The sequence below is a fragment of the Garra rufa genome, chromosome 25 (assembly GCF_049309525.1).
Source record: "Garra rufa chromosome 25, GarRuf1.0, whole genome shotgun sequence".
Lineage (NCBI taxonomy): Eukaryota > Metazoa > Chordata > Actinopteri > Cypriniformes > Cyprinidae > Garra > Garra rufa.
This window is the reverse complement of record NC_133385.1, coordinates 30,829,600-30,853,945: the sequence shown is the minus strand read 5'-3', so window position 1 is coordinate 30,853,945 and position 24,346 is coordinate 30,829,600. Positions and strand designations below refer to the sequence as shown.

The 24,346-nt window shown below is 38.4% G+C and overlaps 1 protein-coding gene across 1 annotated transcript in view; it reads right to left on the bottom strand.

The window, feature by feature from the left end:
- Positions 1-24,346, bottom strand: part of LOC141302125 (SITS-binding protein) — a 66,513-nt gene that overhangs the window by 5,836 nt on the left and 36,331 nt on the right. Inside the window, exons 5-9 of the mRNA XM_073832316.1 lie at positions 11,253-11,447; positions 9,953-10,221; positions 7,648-7,784; positions 7,041-7,162; positions 1,284-1,463 (exon numbers count right to left, since the gene is read on the bottom strand). Of these exons, the coding sequence (XP_073688417.1) occupies positions 1,284-1,463; positions 7,041-7,162; positions 7,648-7,784; positions 9,953-10,221; positions 11,253-11,447 (903 nt within the window). The remainder of the gene's footprint in view (positions 1-1,283; positions 1,464-7,040; positions 7,163-7,647; positions 7,785-9,952; positions 10,222-11,252; positions 11,448-24,346) is intronic.

Genomic DNA, 24,346 nt, shown 5'->3' with positions numbered 1-24,346 from the left:
AATAGTTACCATTGTGAGTTTATTTTTCCCAATTGCGAGTTTATGTCTCGCAGTTCCTAAAAAATCTGAATTGCGAGATGTAAATTCGCCACTGCGAGAAAATAGAATTGTGAGAAAAAAAGTCGCAATTTCAGTGGTGGAAACGGGCTTCCATACATTAATGTTGTTTTGATATTTTTTAAAAAACAAAACATTCAATAGTGATATTTGAAATGACTTTGGAGGTCGGGAAACCTAAAATTGCCAGTAGGTGGCGGCAAATGCATGAGTGAGTCATTGCATCATTCATTTAACTGATTCATTCAAAAGTCTAATTGATTCAGTAACAAAACACTGTTGTGTGTTGTTCAGAGAGGCAAAACACTTCAGCTGTGGCTTTGACTAAAAGTACTTTTGCTGACAAAATAGAGCAAAAACAAGAACTTGTGTCTAAACTTCTTGTTTACTGGAAGTTTTTACAAAATCAATATCACATTTGCAATCGTACTGATATTTGGAGAGAAAAAAAAACTGTACACTTTATGTGCTATTAACTATATCAGATGATAGAAATGTAAAATACATTATACAGGGGAATTTTTGCCCCCTTATCTTGAATTCTAAATGTATTTTAATAAACTAAAAATGCAGTGAAAGAATAAAAATCTAAATGTGCTTGCGCAGTAGTCATCTCATAGTGTGTGTGTGTGTGTGTGTGCGCACTCTCCGGGTGTGTTTTTGTTTGTTTTTTTGCGATATACTCAATTATGTCAAATGACATATTGTTTAAACAACAATTGCGACTTATCCTAGACTATTGTAGCTTTGGGCTTTACATGCTAGATGGTGCTATGGAGTAATTTTCATTGCGCAGTAGCTTACCCTACACACAATAGCATAAGAAACAATCTGCCTGAGAGAAAGATTTGAAATTATTGACCCACATTGCTATAGCAATGAATGAATGTTTGTGGGAATTTCCCTCATTATAAGCACAGAGTTTACGGGAAAGAGTAAAATTATGTGCAATACCGGCACTGAAATTTTGGCTCTGAAAACCCTTCATTAACTAACATCTCGTCAGAAATGTCATTGTCGAAATCAGCATTGAAAACATATAATCTGCTGATTTCAGGTTAGGGCTGGAGGTTTGGGCTGTATTGTTTCAAAACCAACAAATGATTCAGGAATATGTCCTACTTGGTACAATTACAGTCGCAATGTGTTTGAGTAGGGCACTTAAGCTCAGGTTACTGCTAAATAGGCCAATTAGTAAAAGAGTACGCTTTCTAGAAGCAGCCTACCTCATTTCCAATGAGGAACTCATCATCGATGTTGAACGTGATCGGGTCGTTTGGACTGAGCCACCACAGCGGCCTGTAGATGGGGTCTCCAGTATCTTGCCATTCCTCCGCGTTTTTCAATATCAAAGGAACGACAAAGTCGTGGTGCTTGGCTATGTAGAATCTGGTGAGGTTTAGGATCTAGAAAGAAGGTGAAACTGTCAGTGAGCACTTCATAAAACTTATATGAAGGAGGATGTGAGTTTTTGTTCAACACCGTTCTCGTCTAGCTCTGCTGTGGTTCGTTTCTAACATTCCTCGAGAGGTCACATCCTTCAGTTAACATCCTAGCCAGCCTCTGGTGACGGAAACAAAGCAAAACCACGTTCATAAAAAATGTATTCTTAAGATAGAAAAAAAAGTTTCATGAGATGAATTTTGAATAACTGCCTGTTCGGCCTAATTTTAAATGGGGAAAACAGGCCTGCGGCTTCTATTCCCGTTTTCCTCCTATTTAGACCCAACATAGTCATTGAGTCTCTAATGGGTGTTGGGTAAGCGCACAAAAGCTAGTACATACACACACGCACTGCCTGCACAAGCCAATAATCCAAAGAGAATGGAAAATAAAGGCAAGTAAAGCCTTTCAGTATGATCAACACATTTAATATTAATACTACTGAAATATGATTTAAGAGGGTTAAGACTGTCCAGATGATATCCGTGAGCCAAGATCAAAACCAGTGAGTGTTCCAACACCATTTTCTCACTGTTCAAATAGAAGTCAAAGAGTTATTATAGGGATAATTCACCCTCAAATTCTATCATCATTTATTCACTGTCATGTCATTCCAAATCCATCTGACGTTGGACACGAAATGAGCATGTTACGACTTTTTTTCCATGCAGAGTCAGTCTGATTTGAGAATGAATCATTCTGATGGTTTCGTCGACCTGATCAACTGATTCACTTGAAAAATCTGACTCAAAGGAACGATTCTTTCATTAACCCTCTGGTTGTGTTCGGATTCCTGTCCAGAGGTCGCATTAACTCTTCATAAATATTAATCTCTTCATAAATAAGTGCATAAACCTATACAGTATGCTCGCCCTGTAGGTTCATGATTAAAAATGAAAATGTGAACAAAAATAAAAGCAATTAAATGTGTTATTATAATTAAAATATGAAAATTAAAATGACGGGTAATAATAGATTATGACAGAATTTTTACGACCCTGTCCGTCAAAATGACAGACAATGTTGAAGTCTAACGCAACCTCTGTTCCTGTCATATGTCAAAAATGACCGGACTCCAAACAACTGCTTATAAATATCTCATTATGCTATACTATCACCAAATATTGGATTTAATCTTTTTGTCAACTTGTTTTCTTTCATTTAGGACTGGTTTAGTGTTTCTATTTGCATCTGATTTATCGTAGGCCTCATTTATTCGAATTTTTTTGAGTGAAAAAAATCATTTTTATGAATAATTTTCTGAATATTAAACAAAAAATTCTAAAACATTGCACTGTTTCTCACACTAGTGTGCTTTAATGTTTAATCAGGAAGTTAGCTTTTAAATGCTTTTATTTTGTACAAAATTGCAAAAAAGTCACACTTGTGGTGTTTCCGGGTCAAAAATGACCGGACTCCAAACAATTGCTTATAAATCTGTGATTATGCAATATTATCACCAAATATTGAATTCAGTCTTTTTGTCAACTTGTTTTCTTTCATTTAGGACTGGTTTTGTGTTTCTGTTTGCATCTGATTAATCATAGGCCTCATTTATTTAAAAGTAGGTGTCTCGTTTTTTGAGTGAATGAATCATTTTTTATAAATATTTTTTAGAATATTACACAAAAATGTCACAGTTTCTCACATTAGTGTGCTTTAATGTGGAATCAGGAAGTTTGCGTTTAAATGCTTTTATTTTGTACAAAATTAAAAAAAAAGCCAGTTGTGGTGTTCCCGGTCATGATGATCAGACTCCAAACAATTGCTTATAAAATCTGTCATTATGCTAAATTATCACCAAATATTGGATTCAATCTTTTTGTCAACTTGTTTCATTTAGGACTGGTTTTGTGTTTCTATTTGCATCTGATTAATCATAGGCCTCATTTATCAAAAAGTAGGTGCCTAATTGAAAAGTGAAAAAAATATGTTTTATTAATAATTTTCACAATATAAGATAAAACATTATAAACATGTGCAGTGTTTATCACACTAGTGTGCTTTAATGTTTAATCAGGAAGTTTGCTTTTAAATGCTTTTATTTTGTACAAAATTGCAAAAAGTCACACCTGTGGTGTTCCCAAACAATTATTGTGAAAATTATTCATAAAAAAATATATTTTCACTCAAAAAATGAGGTACCTACTCTCAGATAAATGAGGCCTACGATTAATCAGATGCAAATAGAAACACAAAACCAGTCCTAAATGAAAGAAAACAAGTTAACAAAAATAATGAATCCAATACTTGGTGATAATATAGAAAAATTAGAGATTTATAAGCAATTGTTTGGAGTCCGGTGATTTTTGACCGGGAACACCACAAGTGTGAAATAAAAGGTGAAATAAAACCCACAAACAATAACGAAAAGTTTTTTTTTTCATTTATGAGAAGTACTTATACCCTGTGTGAACAAAGTCAGGAAGTCCAATGCGATAACGTTAACTAGTATTTTCGGGAAAAATAAAATCTTTGACCCGAACACAACCAGAGGGTTAATCGGACAACGCGGCAGGCAGTTGGAGGGATTTCACCATACATTTCAGTTGTATAGATTACTTTTAGAATACATGTTTGGTTTTTGTTGATTTTCTGTCCTTTTTGAAGCCTGAAAGCTTCAGCTTTCTTCAATATTTGTCTCTTTGGCCATGTATGCACTGCAGCTAAATTTGTTGGTCACTTTACAATATAGTTTTTAATTTTGTTCTGTACACGCACAGTTCAGTAATCAGGGTTGCCAGGTTTTCAAAACAAAACCTGCCCTAGTGCTACTCAAAACATCGCATTTTGGGGGTATTTTGCGGGGTTCCTCCGGTAACATGTGCATTCCAGAGTGTTAAAGTAGCCCAATTCCACAGAAAAGCCGCAGGCTTGGCAACACTGTCAGTAATTTACAGGAATGACAATCATATTCTACAAACAAATTGACTTGTGACAAAACTAAGGTAGTGGCAACCGCGTTTACAGAAATTCTATGCAGTGTGTATGGAGACAAACTGCTGAACTTTCTGTGTTCTGTCTTTTTATTTTGTATGTGTGGTGCAAGAAATTACAGGGTACGCCTTGACAAAGCGTTGACAGATCTTAAGTTCAGAAAAAAAAGAACAAGCACACAATAAACTCAAATCCAAACAAGTTATTTTGGAAATAAGCCACATACCAAAATATAGTGACCTGCACCTGCCTACTTTATTATCGCCATAAAATGGATCACTTTATGAGCCAAACCCAAACAACAAGCCCAAAGACGCTTCATAAGTTTGCTTATAATAAGAGGACATGGCAACCCTTCTAGAGCACTTACAGGGTTCACTTACATATTTAAATGTGGCTGTTATTCCTGGATCTTTACAGTGTGTACGTGGCCTTTGTGTTTCACAGAAGGAGGTTTGGAACAACATGAGGGTGAATAATACATGTTTATATTTTAGGTTGACCATTTGTCCTCTTTTCCCTGGACATGTCCTCTTCTTGGACTGCGTCTAGTCGGGATTCCTTAATCGCCCAAATTGTCCGGGATTTGGCTTTTGCTTTTGCTGGATTCTACAGTCGCAGTTCATTGTGTGCGTTTTTGTATTAAAGCCTTGCGTGGGACTGTTTTATTAATCCCACTCTCGCAAACAATCTAATACTGAATATAATTTTTGTGCATCACGGAGACTCGATCAATATGCAGAGTATTTTTATTGGATGTAGGATTGCCAAATCCGCATTTTTTCCACGGAATTGGGCTGATTTTAAACTGTTGCAGCAGGTTGATTTTCTCCCGTGGGTTAAAAGTTTGAAATAATGCATAAATTTAATTTGACTTAAATGCTTGTATTAAAACATTTTGCATTCTAGATATTAGTTTTGTGAAGGATGGCCACTGTGGTAGGAAGCTTTTTAGCTGTGTTTATGATCAATCTGCATAACGGTGACTGTAAAATATATAGTTTTGGTGTGGAAATGACCTATTTTGATACCAAAACTGGGATCACCTGTTGCATTTAGTCTTTATAGAATTTTGGGTAAATTTTGGCAGGCCCCTTTCCCAAATTAGCCCCGTTATAGCTTCCCAAAGGGTTTTTTTTTTTTTTTTTGGATAATTATTGGCCTAGAGGGTCCAGAGAATTCTACTGCAGTGTTTGTTTCCAGATTGAGTGAAATAACTAGGACTAGTTCCCAAAAGTAGGTTTCTTCTTAATCATTTACCAAACGATTTGATTAATAGCAGTGGTTCTAGAGCCAAAGTTGTCCGAAATGAAGAGATCACATGATACGAACATTGTGCGCAAAAAAACACTCAACGTACAATTGTTTGAGCCATTCAGTCGAACAGGCCCACCGAGTTTTGTTCCAATCGGACTCAGTTAACATTGTCAAACAGGTGCTCAAACTTCATCGGCCAATGGCGGCCATGTTTTTTTGAGATACACAAATGTCCTTGTAGACACTTGTGGCATTTCAGACCAAGACCATGTGTACAGATTTTCATGTTGATAGGACAAATGGTAGGACAAATGTTTTTTTCTCTCTTATAGCGCCACCAAGTTAAACTTTTTTTGATAATTATTGATATTCACTCTCCAGAGATTCTTCCTGCACTGGTTTGGTTCCAATCAGGCAAAAAAAAAAAGAAAAAAAAAAAAGCTAGGATTAGTTCACAAAAGTAGGTTTTTTCAAAAAATGCAAAATACACAAAAATATCAATTGAATCTGAGGCATGCATGTCCAGTGTAGGCCAAGGATTCCAATGACAAAAGACACTTTAGCCTGCAACTGACGGTTTAGGAGTTATGAGCGATTTCTTACTTTTTATCATGTTGTAGGCGGTGTGAGTACTACCATCCCTCCAAATTTCAAGTCTTGGTCTGCACGATCATTTTTACGTGAAGACTGCTGATCCGTAACCATTACGCGCTTGAAACCCAAACAATGACCACCCCTTATTCTAGACTGTTAAGTCAAATCACAAAGGAAACCTGTAATTGTCTCTGGAAATTTTCGTTTCCTCTTATCCAGCGATTCATTATCATTCCTGGTGCAGCGGTTCTCATTACAGTTGAGATTGAGAGCCATAAATTTGAAAGAGACGCTAATGCAGACCAGATGGACCCTTAACCACAGGTGATGTTGGGGAAAGGCAAAGCAATTACACCGTGAAATGCAAGAAAAACGGCCACCTGGAGGATCCTCTGCGCCGGTCCTCAACTTAAACCGGGTACTCAGTTCTCAAACATATCAGTGCTTGAGACTGCTGTGTATTTAGCTAGTATTTTGAGGAGGACATTCTCATGGTGCACCATGGAGTGAATGAGTATTAAATTCCCAACGTTGTGTTAGGAGTGAAAAAGAAACCATCTCCGATTCTGAGGCATTTAACTGTCAATATCCAACATATAGCACCCGGTTTTGCTTCCTAAGAACTCAGTCTTTCTTATTGTATAACCCCCTTGGCTCCATCCTATCCCTTATTTTCTGACCACAACAGGAAAGGAAGTGTAGTGAAAGCTAAAACCTGGATGGGGCTGAGGACCCGCCCTTGCGGCACTCACCCATTCCTTCTCAAAGACCCATGGAGGTGTCTGGAAGCTGATGACAGGAAGAAAGGCTGCGATTTCCAGCCAGCGAACGAAGAGCTCGTCATCACCAACCAGTTCAGCAGAGAGAGAGCCTCCTGCAATCGAAAGTCCCACGCATGCATGCACATGTCAAGATATCCCAAATTTTTGAGGACAATCATGATTTTCAGGCATTGTGATGACAATTTCATTAGAATGTGCTATAAGGCTATAAAGCCTACTGCATCATAGTTAATTTATAGGCTTCTAAATGATCAGCGTGATCAAAACTTGCTGAAAAACCTCCCTTCTGTTTTCTGATTCCTAGTCTAAAAGGGCATTTTAGTGTAATTATAAATACTGTACATCCCCCTTCAGTTAATGGAATATAGTAATCAGTATCTGAGAATCTTGAGATATTATATGAGATTTATTCATATCATACTTTGTACCGTACAACTATGTGCCAGTGTTTTTTTTGTTTGTTTTGTTTTTGTAAAGGATTAAACAAGACAGTTGATTAAATTTTATTGTCTTTATCTATGGAATGCATTTTTACTAAAAGTACATTTGCATTTAAGTGTGTGTGGGCAGGTATTACCTACTGCATCAGGAATGAAGAAATTATATCCCAGAAGACTGTGATGCAGCAGGGATGGAATGATGCCCTTGAGGCCAGAGTAACTCCAGTCTGACTGTAGTGCACTCATACGGATGAAGAGCGCTTTGTGGCTGGACCTGTTTTGAAAAAAATTCAGCCAGTTCAAAAACAATACCAATCACCTTCATCCAATCATCCAATGTTTTTTTTTTCTTCCTTTTGGGAAAGTTTGCTTGACATTTTGGATACAATTGTTCAAACCATTATCAATATCTTGCCAAGGAAATGACAAACTGTATGAGTCACAACAACAACAGCAAGTAGCTATCACTGTGGAAAAAGAAGACAGAAAAGTGGAAATTGTGCCCCTTGTTGAACGTGGTATATCCACAGTGCTGATAACATTATACCTCGTTCATGAAATTTTCCAAAAATCCATTTGAACTCTTTCCCACCAGCATTTTTGATGTCTGTACAGTAGACCGCAGAAAAAAATGTCAACTCCTTAGCAATAAAAAAAGAGGAAAACAAATGTTAGATTATCTTGAGTAATTTTTGCTTATTAGTATGGATGAATTGGATCATCGAAGGTCAGCAGCAAAGACATCGGTTAATAAAATGGGATTAAATAGATAAAGGATATTTTTATTATTCATCATATTTATATATTGCAGATTTTTACTGTTTTTATTCATTTAGAGGAATACTGTATATGTTTTTTTTGTGAATAAGATTTTTTTTAAAGAGATTTTTATCAAAAAAAGAGGGGGGGGTATTATTAAAAAAAAATAACTCAGATATTTTCTTGTCAATTAAAAAGTAATGCATTACTTTACTAGTTACTTGGAAAAAGTAATATTATTACGTAACTTGTGTTACTTGTAATGCGTTACCCCTAACACTGCATATCACTGCAGTTTCCAACAGAAATGTCCACTAGAGATGGTAAAACAGCGAGTATTTGTAATCATTTTCATACACAGTTATGATTACAGCTCCATATATTTAGATTTACATATATTTCGAGTCACAACTGCGGTGAAACGTACAAAACCAACGTCAACTCTCTTTTAGCAACACTCAGTGGACATTTCACGTCGAATATGTCACGAAAAGTACATGGCGGTACATATTTTGCATCTTGCGAAAAGGTTTGAGATCAGGTTGCCAAGTTTAATAACCCCCCCCCCCCCCCCCAAAAAAAAAAAACCCCATAAAAAAGCCCACGAAAATTTTTCTTAAAGACTATGCCAGATCGAATTTAGATCGATCGCTTCCATCAACATCCGCAAAGTTTCACAGTTCTAAATCATTTCTTGGGTTGACATTTTATTCTGTAACATTGGACAGTTTTCATTTATATGCTGTTTAATGTTTGATGATCACATTATTTTACATGTATATCTGTTTACATATCCAATGGCTTGTTTCTTCACCATTTTTTGATCCAGACGTTCAGTAATCATCAGTCATAACCAAGATGTGTAATAGCGCCTCCCACCTTACAACAGTGAAAACACGGAAAGCTGGAAATTCCATCAATGGCGGGGAAAGAGTTAAACAGATTTTAAATCACACGTACGCATGTGGTTTAGATCAGACTTAAAAAAAAAAAATCTGGTTTGGTGCATTTTTTGGAGTTTCAGACAACTACAACTAAACAGATTTAAGTCGGACATGCCAAGAATGGATTTTGGATTTTGGTTCCCGGTCTGAACAAAGTCTGTCAAGATAGTGGTCGTGATTTCGCCAAATAGGCCAAATTCTTGGATTATCATCTTCAGTTAAACCTTGAACAACATTCCAGTCAAACAAACAACTACCTGGAAATCCCATTCTCAGCCCTAAATCTAACCTAAAATCTGCTATTAGGACCAACAAGGAAGTTTATCCATGTGCTACTTGGCAAACTCGCAGTAATTAATAGTTTTCAGTCACATGACAAGACCTTGAGGGCAAAACATCCATAGAACTGCAGCACAAGCCTGTCCATTTTCCAATCCACAAATCAAAATAATCAATCAAAAAATGTTTTCGCCATTTGCAATCCATATAGAGCACCCATTACAATATTTCAATCACTAAAAACAGCGGCACATTCTAAAAACACTTAAAGTGCCTCAATGTATCAAAACCAGGGCCGTCCATTCGGCACAGGGCCTGGTGCGACTGCATCAGTTGCACCGTAAAACCTTTTAAAAATGGAAAGCCCTGTTTTGCCCTCCAGGTGGGTGTTCCTGTAAGGGTGTTAAGTCACACGAAAACTAAATTAATTAAGATTATTTTTTTAAAGTCAACCAGATACCTTGTTCCTGAGGTCACAATGGTATTGTCCCCTATCCTCTCTGCCAGGTCAGCCAGGAGTCTGATGTATTCATCCCCAACCCATGCCAGAGGGGGGCGCAGGGCCTGTTCCTCGAAAGGGTTTCCCTCACCGCCTTCCAGGATGACGTACTCCATGCCCAAATGGCTATGTAAGCTGTCCACTTTATCCAGAAACCAGTTCGTGGCTTTTGGGTTGGTGATGTTGAGCTTCACACTGTACTTTCCTTTCCATTGAGTCAACAGAGGCACCTAATGAAAGAGAAATTAAGTTAATATAAAAGTAAATAATGCTAATGCACAGGTGTCCAAAAATCTTCCAAGATCATGTTCAGATCAGGTTTCATATGTGACCCTGGACCACAAAACCAGTCATAAGGGTTAATTTTTGAATTTGAAATGAAATTGATATTTATACATCATCTGAAAGCAGAATAAATAAGCTTTCAATTGTTTGTTTGGATAGGACAATATTTAGCAGAGATAGAATTGTTCGAAAATCTGGAATCTTGGATATTGAGAAAATCGCATTTAAAGTTGTCCAAATTAAGTTTTAAGCAATGCATATTACTAATCAAAAATTAAGTTTTGATATATTTACAGTAGGAAATTTACAAAATATCTTAATGGAACATGATCTTTACTTAATATCCCAAACTTTGGAATCGACTTTCGATTCCTAATGCCTCGGAATCGATTCTTTTTGGAATCGATTCCCAGTCCTAGCTTCACGATGCCATAGATGCCATTTTTTGTCTAAATGGTTCCATAAAGAACCTTTAACATCTAAAGAACCTTTCTGTTTCACAAAAGGTTCTTTGCGATGAAAGAAGGTTCTTCAGATTATAAAAAAGTTAAGAAAGAGATTCTTTAACCCTTAAAGACCTAGAACATTTTTGGGGCACCTGAGGCACCTGTACATTTCTTTGTTTTATTTCAAACCTACTCTAGCAGTCAGCATCAATCTTCACATATCATCCATCTATTTGTCATTACAACACTTTTTAAAGCATTCAAATTGGATTAGTGGTTCAAAAGTTATTAAACATTTAAGTTATTTTTAGCCACGGGTGGCTGTCTCGGTCTTTGAGGGTTAAAGAACCTTTGACTGAATTGTTCTTTTGGAACCAAAAATGGTTCTTCTATGGCATCGCTGTGAAGAACCTTTTAAAGCGTGTATAGCTGTACATCAATGATACTAAATTAATGCTGGTGATTGACCCATATACCTCAATGCATAAAAGACAAGACAGACGCAGTGATAAGCAAGCAGTCAGTCTTACCGGTCGGCCCTGTGGTCCTGAGGGCAGACTCAGCCAGTAGTCTTCAATGCCTTCTTGAATGGAGGTCTGGAACTGCTGCGAGTCCACGCTCAGGTACGGGGACAACGTGATGGAAATGTTTAGAAGCTTTACAAAAGGGAGGTCCCTCGTCTGTCTCTTAGACGTCCTTTTCTTGCTATTGAGGTAGCTGTGGTCCTAGAAAGGCAATACATAAATAATAAATAATAAATACAATAGGTAGCAAAGATGGCAAGCAGCTTGTTTGTCTGGGTAGTGGGACCTGTTTAAAAGTCATTAATTTTGATGCAGGAATTACAAATTTAACTTTGCAAATAAACTTTGTTACAGTGTTGAATTTTTTTTTTCTGAGCTACAGCAAAGCTCAGGCTAATTCAGTCATGTAAAACAATATTTGTAATTTAATAAAATATTTTTGATATTGCTATTCTCTAGGTCATGGGTTTAACTTTTTTATATCAGACACCCAGAAATGAAATATAAATGAATGCATCTGTATAAAAAATAACCATATATGTGACCCTGGACCACAAAACCAGTCATAAGTAGCACAGGTATATTTATAGCAATAGCCAAAAATACATTGTATGGGTTAAAATGATCGATTTTTCTTTTATGTCAAAAATAATTAGGATATTAAGATCATGTTCCATGAAGATATTTTGTAAATTTCCTACCATAAATATATCAAAACTTAATTTTCGATTAGTGATATGCATTGCTAAGAACTTCATTTGGACAACTTTAAAGGCTATTTTCTCAATATTTAGATTTTTTTGCACCCTCAGATTCTAGATTTTCAAATATCGTCCTATCCTAACAAACCATACATCAATGAAAAGCTTATTTATTCAGATGATGCATACAAATGGACCCTTATGACTAGCTTTGTGGTCCAAAGTCACATATATGAAGATTTTTTCTCTCTTAAATCTCGTATAAGTTTTAGAGTTTGATTCAGCAATGTTTCTGAATCACAGTTAACATAAATTAACCACATGACATATAAAACAGGTTTTTATTAGATCTGTGGTCCTTAAAACTGAGACAAATAGTACAACAATAGTCTTTATTATCATTTTAAGAGATCTTAAATTTACAGAAAGAAAAACAGGCTAATATGATTTCATTAAAGAAATGTGAGCGTCATTGCATTTCAAAATCAAAACGCAGCGCTGTTGCACGTTCATATTGCACATGTATGAATTACAGCAATGTTTACTTGATTGTATTTATATTGTAACATATTTGATCTCCCTCTTTTTTAATGGGCAGCTGGAAGTAGTAAAGCATATACAATACAAAGTAAGAGTCCTGGTTATTTTTGGTATTTTAGTTACACAAACTGTGTCTGCCATTTAATTTAATTATTTTAATGAGTATTTTTTCCCCTTTATTATGATAACAGAACAGTTGTACCACCCTGACATTTTAGTTCCCCTTTCAGTCGAATCACTTCGACGTTACATTGGGATCTTGCTTGAGAGACCAATCATCTCTAAACCTTATTGAAAAGGCCAATGAAAATTGGCGAGTGGATGTGCGTGCCGACCACGCCCCCGTACATACGGGTATATAAGATGGTGGCGCGCACCACTCAGTCAGACTTTTGCTTTCAGAGCCAATGGTTCGAGCCTCGACACGTCTACAAGAGAGAGACAAACATTTCCAGAGTTCTTCAAGAGTTCATGCTCCCTCCCGCCGGTGTGCTGCCAAGACTAAAAGAGTGAAACTTCACAAAAGAGCTTTATTGGCGGCCGCCGGCGTGGTCCTGCGGGCAGCCGTTTTCACGGCTATAAAGCCTTTTTGCTTCCAGCGAGCAGCCCCGGCGAGTGCACGGTTGCCCCCGCGGTTCCTCCCTGGGCAATCCGGGAACACAAAGGAGCAATTTCTCGCGGCCGATCAGACGTTCTTTTCAGAATGGCTCTTCGGCCGTGCGTTTCTGGGTGTGGTAGTTTCCTCACCCCTGCGGACGGACATGAACGCTGCCTCACGTGCTTGGGCTTCGAGCACGCTCAGGCAGCATTCACGGATGGATCATGCCCGCACTGTGAGAGCATGTCCATGGCCACGCTGAAGTCCCGGCGCTCGTTCGCGAGCCGGCTCCTCCCGCGGCCGGTCATTAAGCCGTCAATGCTTTTCGGCCACCGCGGGGAGGCCCGGGGGGGACATCCAAGTCACAGTAGAGAATGTTCCGCCGGCCCAAAAAGCCCTGCGGTCTTCTCTATCTCAGCGTGGCCCCGTCGAGCTCCCGCAGCAGTACGCTTCCCCGCCCGCCGGGCTGAGCGTCTCCTTCGGTGATCCTGCAGAGGACGAGATGTCTATCACTGCATCGGAGAGAGAGTCAGATGGTGAGGCCTCCGCCCCTTTGGTGCAGCGCCCCCCCGCCCCCCGCGGTCACTGCCCCTTCGGAGGCGGATGCCGAACTGTCGGCTATGCTCCTCTGGGCGGCCAGGGGGATAGGCTTGGAGGTTCCCAGTGAGCCTCCGGCCGATCCTTCTAGGCTGGATGACTGGTTCCTGGGGAGGGCACCGGCGGCACTGCCGCGCTCTCCCCCGGTTCCTTTCTTCCCGGAGGTGCATGAGGAGCTGACAAAATCGTGGCGCGCTCCATATTTGTTTAGAGCGCGCTCCAGCTCCTCTCCCCTCGCCACTCTCGATGGCGGGACAGCCAAGGGGTACGTGGCGATCCCTCAGGTTGAGCGCGCTGTGGCGATGCACCTTTGCCCATGCGGCGCTGCCACCTGGCGGGGTCGTCCGCGTCTCCCTTCCCGAGCGTGTAAGCTCTCTTCCGGCCTTACGGAGCGGGCTTTTCACGCCGCCGGGCACGCTGCCACCGTCCTGCATGCCATGGCGACACTCCAGGTGTACCAGGCGCAGGCTCTTAAACACCTGCACGAGAGTGGTCCTGACCAGGGGACATTTGAAGAACTCCGCGCCGCCACCGACTTCGCCCTCCGGGCCACGAAGGTCACGGCGCGTTCCCTTGGTCAGGTGATGTGCACCTGCGTGGTCCAGGAACGGCACCTATGGCTGACCCTGGCTCAGATGGGTCAACGCTCCCTTGATACCCCTGTCGACTCGGCTGGGAGCCTGGCTTCAGCTTCCCAGCCCCTCGCAGTGGTTGATACGGCAGTGTTTCTGGCCCTTCGCCGCTTCCGACCGGTGTTGCGTCAGAAACACGTGCTTGTTCGTACCGACAGCACTGCGACCGTGGCTTACATCAACTGCCAGGGTGGTCTTCGCTCCCGTCGCATGTCTCAACTCGCCCGCCATCTGCTCCTTTGGAGTCAAACGTGGCTGAAATCGCTACGTGCCGTTCATATTCCGGGGGAACTCAACCGTGCAGCCGATCAGCTCTCACGGCAGTCCATCCACCCCGGAGAGTGGCGACTCCACCCCGAGACAGTCCAGCTGATTTGGAGCCATTTCGGGGAGGCCCAGATAGACCTGTTTGCCTCCCCTGAATCCTCCCACTGCCAGCTGTTCTATTCCCTCTCCGAGGCCCCCCTTGGCAGGGATGCTCTGGCACACAGCTGGCCTCCGGGGCTCAAGTACGCCTTTCCCCCAGTGAGCCTCCTTGCACAGACCCTGTGCAAGATCAAGGAGGACGAGGAGCAGGTACTGCTGGTTGCGCCACACTGGCCCACCCGGACCTGGTTCCCAGAACTTATTTCCCTCGCGGCAGCCCCTCCCTGGAAAATCCCCTTGAGGAAGGACCTTCTTTCTCAGGGGATGGGCACAATTTGGCACCCGCGTCCCGATCTATGGAACCTGCACGTCTGGCTCCTGGACGGGACGCCTCAGACCTCGCTGGCCTCCCACAGGCTGTGATTAACACGATCACTCAGTCCAGGGCCCCCTCTACAAGGCAGGCCTATGCACTGAGGTGGGGTCTGTTCGTCGACTGGTGTTCCTCTCAAACAGAGGACCCCCAGAGATGCACGATTGCAGTTGTGCTTTCCTTCCTGCAAGAGAAGTTGGAGCGCAGGCTGTCCCCTTCGACTCTCAAAGTGTACGTCGCAGCTATCGCGGCGTATCACGATGCAGTGGATGGAACATCCCTAGGTAAGCACCCACTGGTCGTGAGGTTCCTCAGAGGTGCCAGGAGGCTCAATCCTCCCAGACCGCACCTCATACCCACTTGGGACCTCTCCGTCGCCCTCCGTGGCCTACAGGACGCCCCATTTGAGCCTCTCACCTCAGTCGAGCTAAAATATCTGTCACTTAAGACAGCGCTCCTGACGGCGTTGGCCTTAATCAAGAGGGTAGGGGACCTACAAGCCTTCTCTGTCGACGAAACGTGCCTGGAGTTCGGGCCCGGCGCTTCTCACGTTATCCTGATACCCCGGCCCGGTTATGTGCACAAGGTTCCCACCACGCCTTTCCGCGATCAGGTGGTGAACCTGCAAGCTCTGCCCCTGGAGGAGGCAGACCCAACCGCTGCGCTACTGTGCCCAGTTCGCGCTCTACGTACATACGTGGACCGCACTCGGCCCTTTAGACGCAGCCAGCAGCTCTTTGTCTGTTTTGGAGGTCAGCAGAAAGGGAATGCTGTCTCTAAACAGAGGTTGGCCCACTGGGTGGTCGAGGCCATCTCCCTATCTTATTTGTTTCAGGGAGAGCCATGCCCCTTAGGACTGCGAACCCACTCCACAAGGAGTGTTGCCTTGCCTACACGTTGGCTCATGGCGCCTCTCTAACTGACATCTGTAGAGCTGCGGGTTGGGCGACACCTAATACCTTCGCCAGGTTCTATAACCTCCGCGTAGAGGCCGTGTCCTCCCGTGTCTTAACATAGACATCAGGCAAACGGGAGACCGGCTGATGCCGGCTTGCTGCGCCACTCCTTCGGGATCCGTGTGCTATTTCCCAGCTGTTCCCTTAAGAAGCGAACCTGGGTCCTCCATGCCCCGTAGTCAGCCTAGTGCGGAGTAGATACTGACTGTGCTCCTGCCGGGTCTCCTTCTCCCCGCAAGGTTGTGGCAAAATATCTCAGTATTTTTCCCCCGGTCAGCCAGAAGGCCGTGGTTTTCCTCGTGTATCCCTAGTTCCTGGATACATCGATTAATTTCATTCCACATGTAAAATATCTCATGTGCTCCGCCCCCCCAACCCCTGCTTCAGTACATCTGGCATCCCTGTGGGGTCCCCTACTTCGGCCCCCAGGGCGTTGGGAAAGTTACGCTCGTACCCGCCTGCGGACACGTCCGCCTGTCTGCACGTGGTGTAGGGTGTAACGCGGCGCCAGGTTCGTGGCCTTTTCCATGGGTCTAAGTTCCCAATGTAACGTCGAAGTGATTCGACTGAAAGGGGAACGTCTAGGTTAAGGAGGGAACGGAGACGTTACATTCCCCTTCCACGACCTGTCGTCGCGCTGACGCCGGGCTCTCCCGGCTCTTCAGCAAAAGCCTGACTGAGTGGTGCGCGCCACCATCTTATATACCCGTATGTACGGGGGCGTGGTCGGCACGCACGTCCACTCGCCAATTTTCATTGGCCTTTTCAATAAGGCTCAGAGATGATTGGTCTCTCAAGCAAGATCCCAATGTAACGTCCCCATTCCCTCCTTCAGGGAACGAGGGTTACCTACGTAACCTAGACGTTTTTATTTTATTCCCCAAAAATATCAACATTTTAATTTGAATTTGCTTCTGTTGTTCTCATTTGTACTGTAAGTCGCTTTAGATGTCTGCTAAATGACTAAATGTAAATGCAATTCAGAAATGTAGAACATATTCAGGAGAATGTAAGCCATAGTCCGAATTTTTAATAAATAAATTAATAGATCCGAACAAAAAAGGGCGTTGTGTTATTTTTGTGAACTAAAAGTATAACCATGAGAAAAAAAGAACTTTTTTGTAATAAATGAAATAAAATAAATGGTAAGTGATATAAAATAGAGTGAACTTTAAAAGTACCCTTTTAGTCGAAAGTACTAAAATAGCTAATTACTTAAATAAATTAATCCATGAAGAAAAAAAAAACTAATAAATAAAAAACTAATAATAACTATATAGACTAAATTAAACTGAAAAACTGGCAGAAAATATACTAATAAAATCTAATTTAAAGCATATACAATTCGAAGCAAGAGTCTTTTGTATTTTAAGATTAACAACTTAATAGGTAAAACAAAAAAAGGCCATCATGCAGTTATTTTTGTTAACTAAAACTATAACTATATTTAAAAAAAAAACAAATGGCGAGTGGTATAAAATAAAGTTAAATTTAAAATTTAAATGTACCCTTTTAGTTGAAAGTAGTTACATAACTAAAACTAAGCTAATTACTTATAAATACGCTAAAAGCTAAGAAATAAAAATGAATAAAAACTATATAGACAGACAAAATAAATAAATTAAAATTAAACTGAAGGCAGAAAATATATATACTTTATATACTTAATACTAATTCAAAGCAAGAGTTTTTTTTTTTTTTGTATTTTGAGATTGTATATAATTAAATATTCTGAATTACGCATAAAATCTGTCTTTACTATTGGTATTTTGATTACATGATAAACCGTAACTGGCATTAATTCAAAGTAAACTCTATTTTCATTAATCTCAGGATGGTCCTGGACTAAAACATTATTAAAAGGAGTAGTTCAGCTAAAAATGAAATTTTGCCTAATTGACAAGAATCAGAGCAGATTTGGAGACATTTTTAATCACTTGCTCACCAATGAATCCTCTGCAGTGAATGGGTGCCGTCAGAATGAAATACAATAAATGCAATATTAAGGCGTTTAAACTTTAAACTGTGTCATTTCTAATCAAAAAAAAAAACTTGCTGGTTGAATAAAAGTAACTTTAAGTCAGAATTTGCCAGGGGTATGAATAATTTCGGGCTTGACTGTATATGTTTACATCTATGTTGGACTGTTTTTACTTGTAAACAGTACTTGATCTGTGTATATTTCTCTCCTGATTCAGAATAGAGGACATATTTTAGCTGAAAGCAATGATTTGAAGTTAAAAACGTCTTAATAATGGACTTGTTTCTAACAAACAAGCAGCTTTTTGCTTTGCAAGACGTTAATTGATGGACTGAAGTGGTGTGGATTACTTGTTGATTATTGTGATATTTTGATCAGCTGTTTGGACTATCATTCTGACGGCACCCATTCACTGCAGAGGATCCACTGGTGACCAAGTGATGCTACATTTCTCCAAATCTGTTCTCATGAGGAAACAAATTTTCATTTTTTAGGTGAACTATTCCTTTATTCAGTTTGTAGTCTGCTTTTGCAGGCGGTCAGGCATTACAGACGATGGCAGGCGTCAGCGTTACGTCTCAGAATTCCTATTTTGTTGATTATTTTAACAGTATGGAAAATATTATTGTTTTACCATCACTGAAAATAATACCTCAGCCCCTATTAATGTTTTTACCATGACAGCTGCTTAACAGAGCCACGGCGTCTGAGAAAATATAACAATAATGTCATTTATATTAATCATATTGTACAGGCATGCCGAACGCTGTGCTTATGAGGAATCTGTGCAATAAATAGCGAATACTGGCAAGTGTGTTTATAACCAAATTCATTCCAAGTCAAGCTGTTGGTTCCGCTTATGACTGTGTTATTTCAAGCTAAAATGGAAACTAGCAATGAAAAAAAGAGGCTGCATTGGGATTGTTTCCCAATTGGAGTTTCGTATAACTGTCACACAAGGGAAGGTTTTCCACTGCAATTTAGTGGTAAGACTTTTATTCAGGTTGGGATATGGGAAAGTGTGGTCTGTGTATCAGATCGAATGTAGAATTATCCTTCACGGTGGGTGATCTGATATTTTTGTTATGTTTTTTGTTATTTTAGGTCATAATGAAACATTTCAATGTCTAATTTAGAGAAATCAAGCCTATAGTCAGTTTTTTCTATACATACAGCAATTGCAATATATTAAATGTAAGTGTAATGGAAGGGAAAAGACATGTCGAATGGAAAAAGTAAAAAATATGAAAATAAAATCAAAGAGTAAAATCTCATTAAGTCATGAGTTATTGAAATAGGAGGGCTGTAGTCAGCATTACACTGACGTTAATGTTCTGATAAGCCTTTTAAGTATTTTAGACGTAGAGAACATTCTTTTCTTGGCAGAGCGTTTGCTTTTTTTCTCTTTCACCTGCCTCTGATCTTTCTAGAGGAATTCAGCTGTGAAACAAACCGCTCAGTGTTATTTATAATGTTTTGAGATCAATCAAGCATGCATGCCTAAGAACATTGTCCTGACTTGTCCAATAGTTTAAACCAGCCTGTGTGTCATAAAACATAATGAATTCATTTAAACAATAAATCAAGGCAGACTAAATTGGAAATTCTTAGGTATGCACAGATTATATTTTTTCTGGACGATACAGATGACTGTTTTTATATTATGGTCAACAAACAATATAAAGGCCAAGTTTATAATATAATATAATATAATATAATATGAATAAATAATAAAATATTTACTGTATATAAATAGCGGGTTTACAGGCATGAATCCTTTTTTGTCTAGATCTAGTTAAACCACAAATTATTCAGATACCAGATATATTTTTTTTAATTTTTTTTTATTATTTTATTCTTAATAGCATTACATTTTATTTTTTAATTTATATATATTTTGGAGACATTAATAACTAATTACTAATAAAAAAAACTTGTCTCCTGAGTCACTGTGGTGCAACCACCATGCAAAAAAATAACCTCCACAGACCCTTGTGTGTCAAATAAAAAATTCTAAAAATATCATATTTGTAGGTTAGTTTAGGTTGTAAAATAACTAATGATATTTATAAATAAATTAATACCAAATAAGTAAAAAAAAATATATAAAAAAAATTCTCAAAAGTATTTTTTCTTTTTTTTTGAAAAAGGTATAGAAGTTTTCCAAAACCATCTCATTTGACAATGACCCAATTTACGTTATGATACACGGTATATTATTAGTATGGTGTCTTTTGTCTTTTAAAACACCATCAAATTGTACTTTTTGTGTCAAGGCATAGTTGTTCAGGTTGCAACCTTAGTTCAGATTGCAAATGTCATGTGGTACGACTAATAATTAATTTATTTTGTTTTTTTCAAAAATATAGATTTAAAGCATTCTCAAAACTATATTTATTTAGGGAGCAAGAAAAATATATTACTTTTTATTTGATGGTTACACCAACATGACATTTTCAGACTCATTTAAAGGGGTCATTGGATGCAAAACTCACTTTTACATGTTGTGTGTTGGCAGTTTGTGTACACAACCACCCTACAATGATAAAAATCCACTCAGTGGTATTTGTTTAATCTTTAAAGTAATATCCCCTTTTTTGGTCATTCGGTCATAATATCCCCCTTTCAGGTCATTCTCAGCTTCTTGTCGTTGTGATAACACACCAACAGAGGCCACTCCCACGATAGTTGATTGACATGAACCCCTTACCTTAGACCCGCCCTCACCGAGCTGAAACAGTCCGACTCTGATCGCCATTGTGTGACTCAGGGGCAGATGAAGACAAGAATGACTCTAATTGAGCGATTGAGGTGTTCTGTTGTTGGATGTAATAATAAACATAGCAGTCGTCATTTACTCCCGACATCTGAGCCGTTGAAGACGCAGAGGACGTTACTTTTATTTTTGAAAGGAAAGCGCCGATCCCGATCTACATATGCGTCTAGCTCATGCGAATCGTTCCTGATGCAGCTTCACCCACAGCAGAAGTGAGTATAAGGGTTTTTTATGGATCTTTGCAAATGGCCTTTCTTATTAATGCGCTAGTAAGCAAGTTTCACAGCTAAACACGGCTAAAATGCAGCTAAAGTAAACATTACGGCTCATAATCCCACATCAGAGAGGGCCGGGGCGAGCAGAGCTCATTTGCATTTAAAGGGACCATGCAATAAAATGAGTTGATATTTTGCAGAGCTGATTTTGACAAGGTAAAAGTGTGGTTTTTTTACACTACTATTGAGAATTCTTAACCAAAGTATATTAGAGACTTTTCATTAAGACCCTAAAGAATCATATGAACTTGTGGAAAATGGGCATCCGATGACACCTTTAAATGAAACTTTCCAAAGTTTTCCAAAACCATGTGAAAACAGAATATAAACCTCATTTGACATTGTGAAAAATACCATTAGCATGATCAGTACATCTCTTAAATTATCAGAAAATTTGATTTTTTTTAATATGGCAAGCAAAGTTAGTTCAAGTAGCAACATGTCAAGTGGTGCAGCACTCAAAACCATTTAAGATTTAATAATTATACATAGATATATTAAGAATTAATAATACAATGGATTAATAATTCATTGTATTATATTCTCTAAAGTGAACATATATTCAGGGTGTAAGAAAAATACGTTATTACTTTCTGTTTAATGGTTACACCAAATAACATTTTTGGATTAATTAAAACTAAACTTTTGTTTAAAAAAAAATACACACACAAAAAAAATCTGAAACCAACATTAGAACTCTTATTTTTTTCTCACTGACACGACTATATTGTGACAGTAAAGGGATAGTTCACCCAAAAATTAAAATGATGTTGTTCCAAACCCGTAAGACCTTTGTTCATCTTCAGAACACAAATATTTCTGATGAAATCCAAGAACTTTCAGACTCTGCATAGACAGCAACGGTACTACCACGTTCAAGGCCCAGAAAGGTAGTAAGAACATTGTTAAAATAGTTCATGTGATATCAGTGGTTCAACTGTAATGTTATGAAGCTATGAGAATACTTTTTGTATCTAAAGAAAACAAAATAATGACTTCATTCAACAATTTCTTCTCTTTCCTGCCAGTCTTCACCTGACATGAGGGTGAGTAATTAATGACAGAATTTACATTTTTGGGTGAACTATTCCTTTGATCATTTACATGAAAAAGAAGTGTTTTTTGGGTGGAGGCTACAGCAAATGCTTCAGAAACGTTAAGCTGTGGTGCTCATGTGGGAAAATAAGGGTCAAGTCTTTAAGTTTACAATTCCTACAGCATAGCTCAGCCGCTAAAGCACAACCTACATATGTGTTCTGATAAAATATACACCTTGAATGCACTATAAACCTTAAATAAAGGCATTTGAGGAAAGGACGACGCTAACATAACGCAGATGGCCCACACTGGTGCAACATATCAGTCTCCTTAACACAGCAAGTATCACCTCATTCAAAACCAGTTTCCTGCTGGCATTTCAGTGAACCTGAGATGTGTGTCTTTCTCTCAGAGGATCAGATCCTGACCTCTGCTCACCGGCTGCAGATCCGCTTAGAAAAATGAAGCCTTTCATGTCCACCGGGCAGCTTGGACTGTTTTGTTCTGTCAGAATGAACTTAACAGGCCAGCTGGTGGCTTTTAACGTGAGACGTTTCTACTCGAACACAGTGTTCCCGCGTCCCCCGGTAACTCTGCCTGGTATGTACCTCCGTATCAAAACGAAACGTGTTCTGCCAGACCCTGGCCTGTGTTTGTGATTATAATGAGTCCTTCAGAAACCTCACCATCAACCACAAGAAAATTAACAGCAAAGTGCGTCACTTATGCACCGCTAGTAGTCATGCAGGTTTGGTATAAAACAAGGGTGAGTAAATGACGACTGAAACAATGGTTGAATTTTTTGGGTGAACTGTCCGTTTAAACTGGGTTTTTTCCACCAAGGATCAAAATAGTTTGGCGATTATGTTTTGTAATTCGGTTGAAGGCTAATAGCAGTTCAAATCTGATTAAACAAAGACTTTTTAGTACACAATGTTACATATGCACAGTGCCTAATGCCTAAGAAGGATCTAAATCAGATTTGTATACACTTTATATAATTACTCATGGCTGTGCACATTAGCTGACACCAATGCTGTTTGGACGCTAAGGCGAACTGTAAATTTTAACAATGATTTTAGCCTTTTATTCAGATGCATTTCTTTAGAAAATTGTACATTTTAAAGACTCTACATCTAGTTCTTTTCAGGTATAATCATTTATATATTATTCCTTTAATATGTAGTTGATTATATGCTTATTGATCAGTGTTATTTTAATATAATTTACATATGATTGCAGTTATTTGTCAGTGTTTTGAAATCAGTCTTTGTGTATTTTGTTTTTTATAATATATATCTACTATATATTTAGGTATTTATTTTAGCATTATTTTTTATTCTGTTAAAGTTTTGAATCCACTTATTTGTATATTTTTGTTATATATATATATATATATATATATATATATATATATATTGTGTTACACTGAATGACAATGAAACATAAAATTACTTTTAATTAGTCTTAGTTATAATTAAAACATTTTAATCATAATTTACATATGGTTATAATTTTTGTAAATAAATTTTGTTTGTATATTTTGTTTTTCCATTTTTTTTAAATATATATTACCTACTGTATATATTTGTATTTAGTATAGTATTTATTTTATATATAAAATATATTACATTATTTATAATAATAAAAATAATAACCCTCTGTGATGCCCTTTTTTCAGGATCTATTAAGTTACTATCTACTGTATATATTTGTATTTATTTTAGTATAGTATTTATTTATTTTTTAATATATAAACTATTTATTATTATATATAATAATAATAATAACCTTCTGTGATGCCCCTTTTTCAGGATTTATTACGTTTAAAAAAAAGAAAAAAAAAGAGTCAAATTCAGTAAAAAAAATCTGAAAAAAAAATCTTCAAAATAAATTATTTAATAGAAAAAAACTGTCGTATTTATTAGTTTTGATAAACTTGATGAAAATGTAAATTGATGCCTTGACGAACTAGCTGAAATAAAATAAGTTTAGGATTTTTTCATTTCATTTATTTTACTTCAAATAATGATATGTATTTTATTGCGTTTTAGTTATTTTAATTAGTAATTCCTATATATATATATATATATATATATATATATATATATATATATATATTCAGTTAACATTCATTTTATCATTCAAGCAATTATGTCTTAATTTGTAATAATTATAAGTCTTAGTTATAATTTAAAATTTTTAAACAATAATTTACATATGGATATAGTTTGTCAGTATTTTGAAATAAATTTAGTTTTTCCATT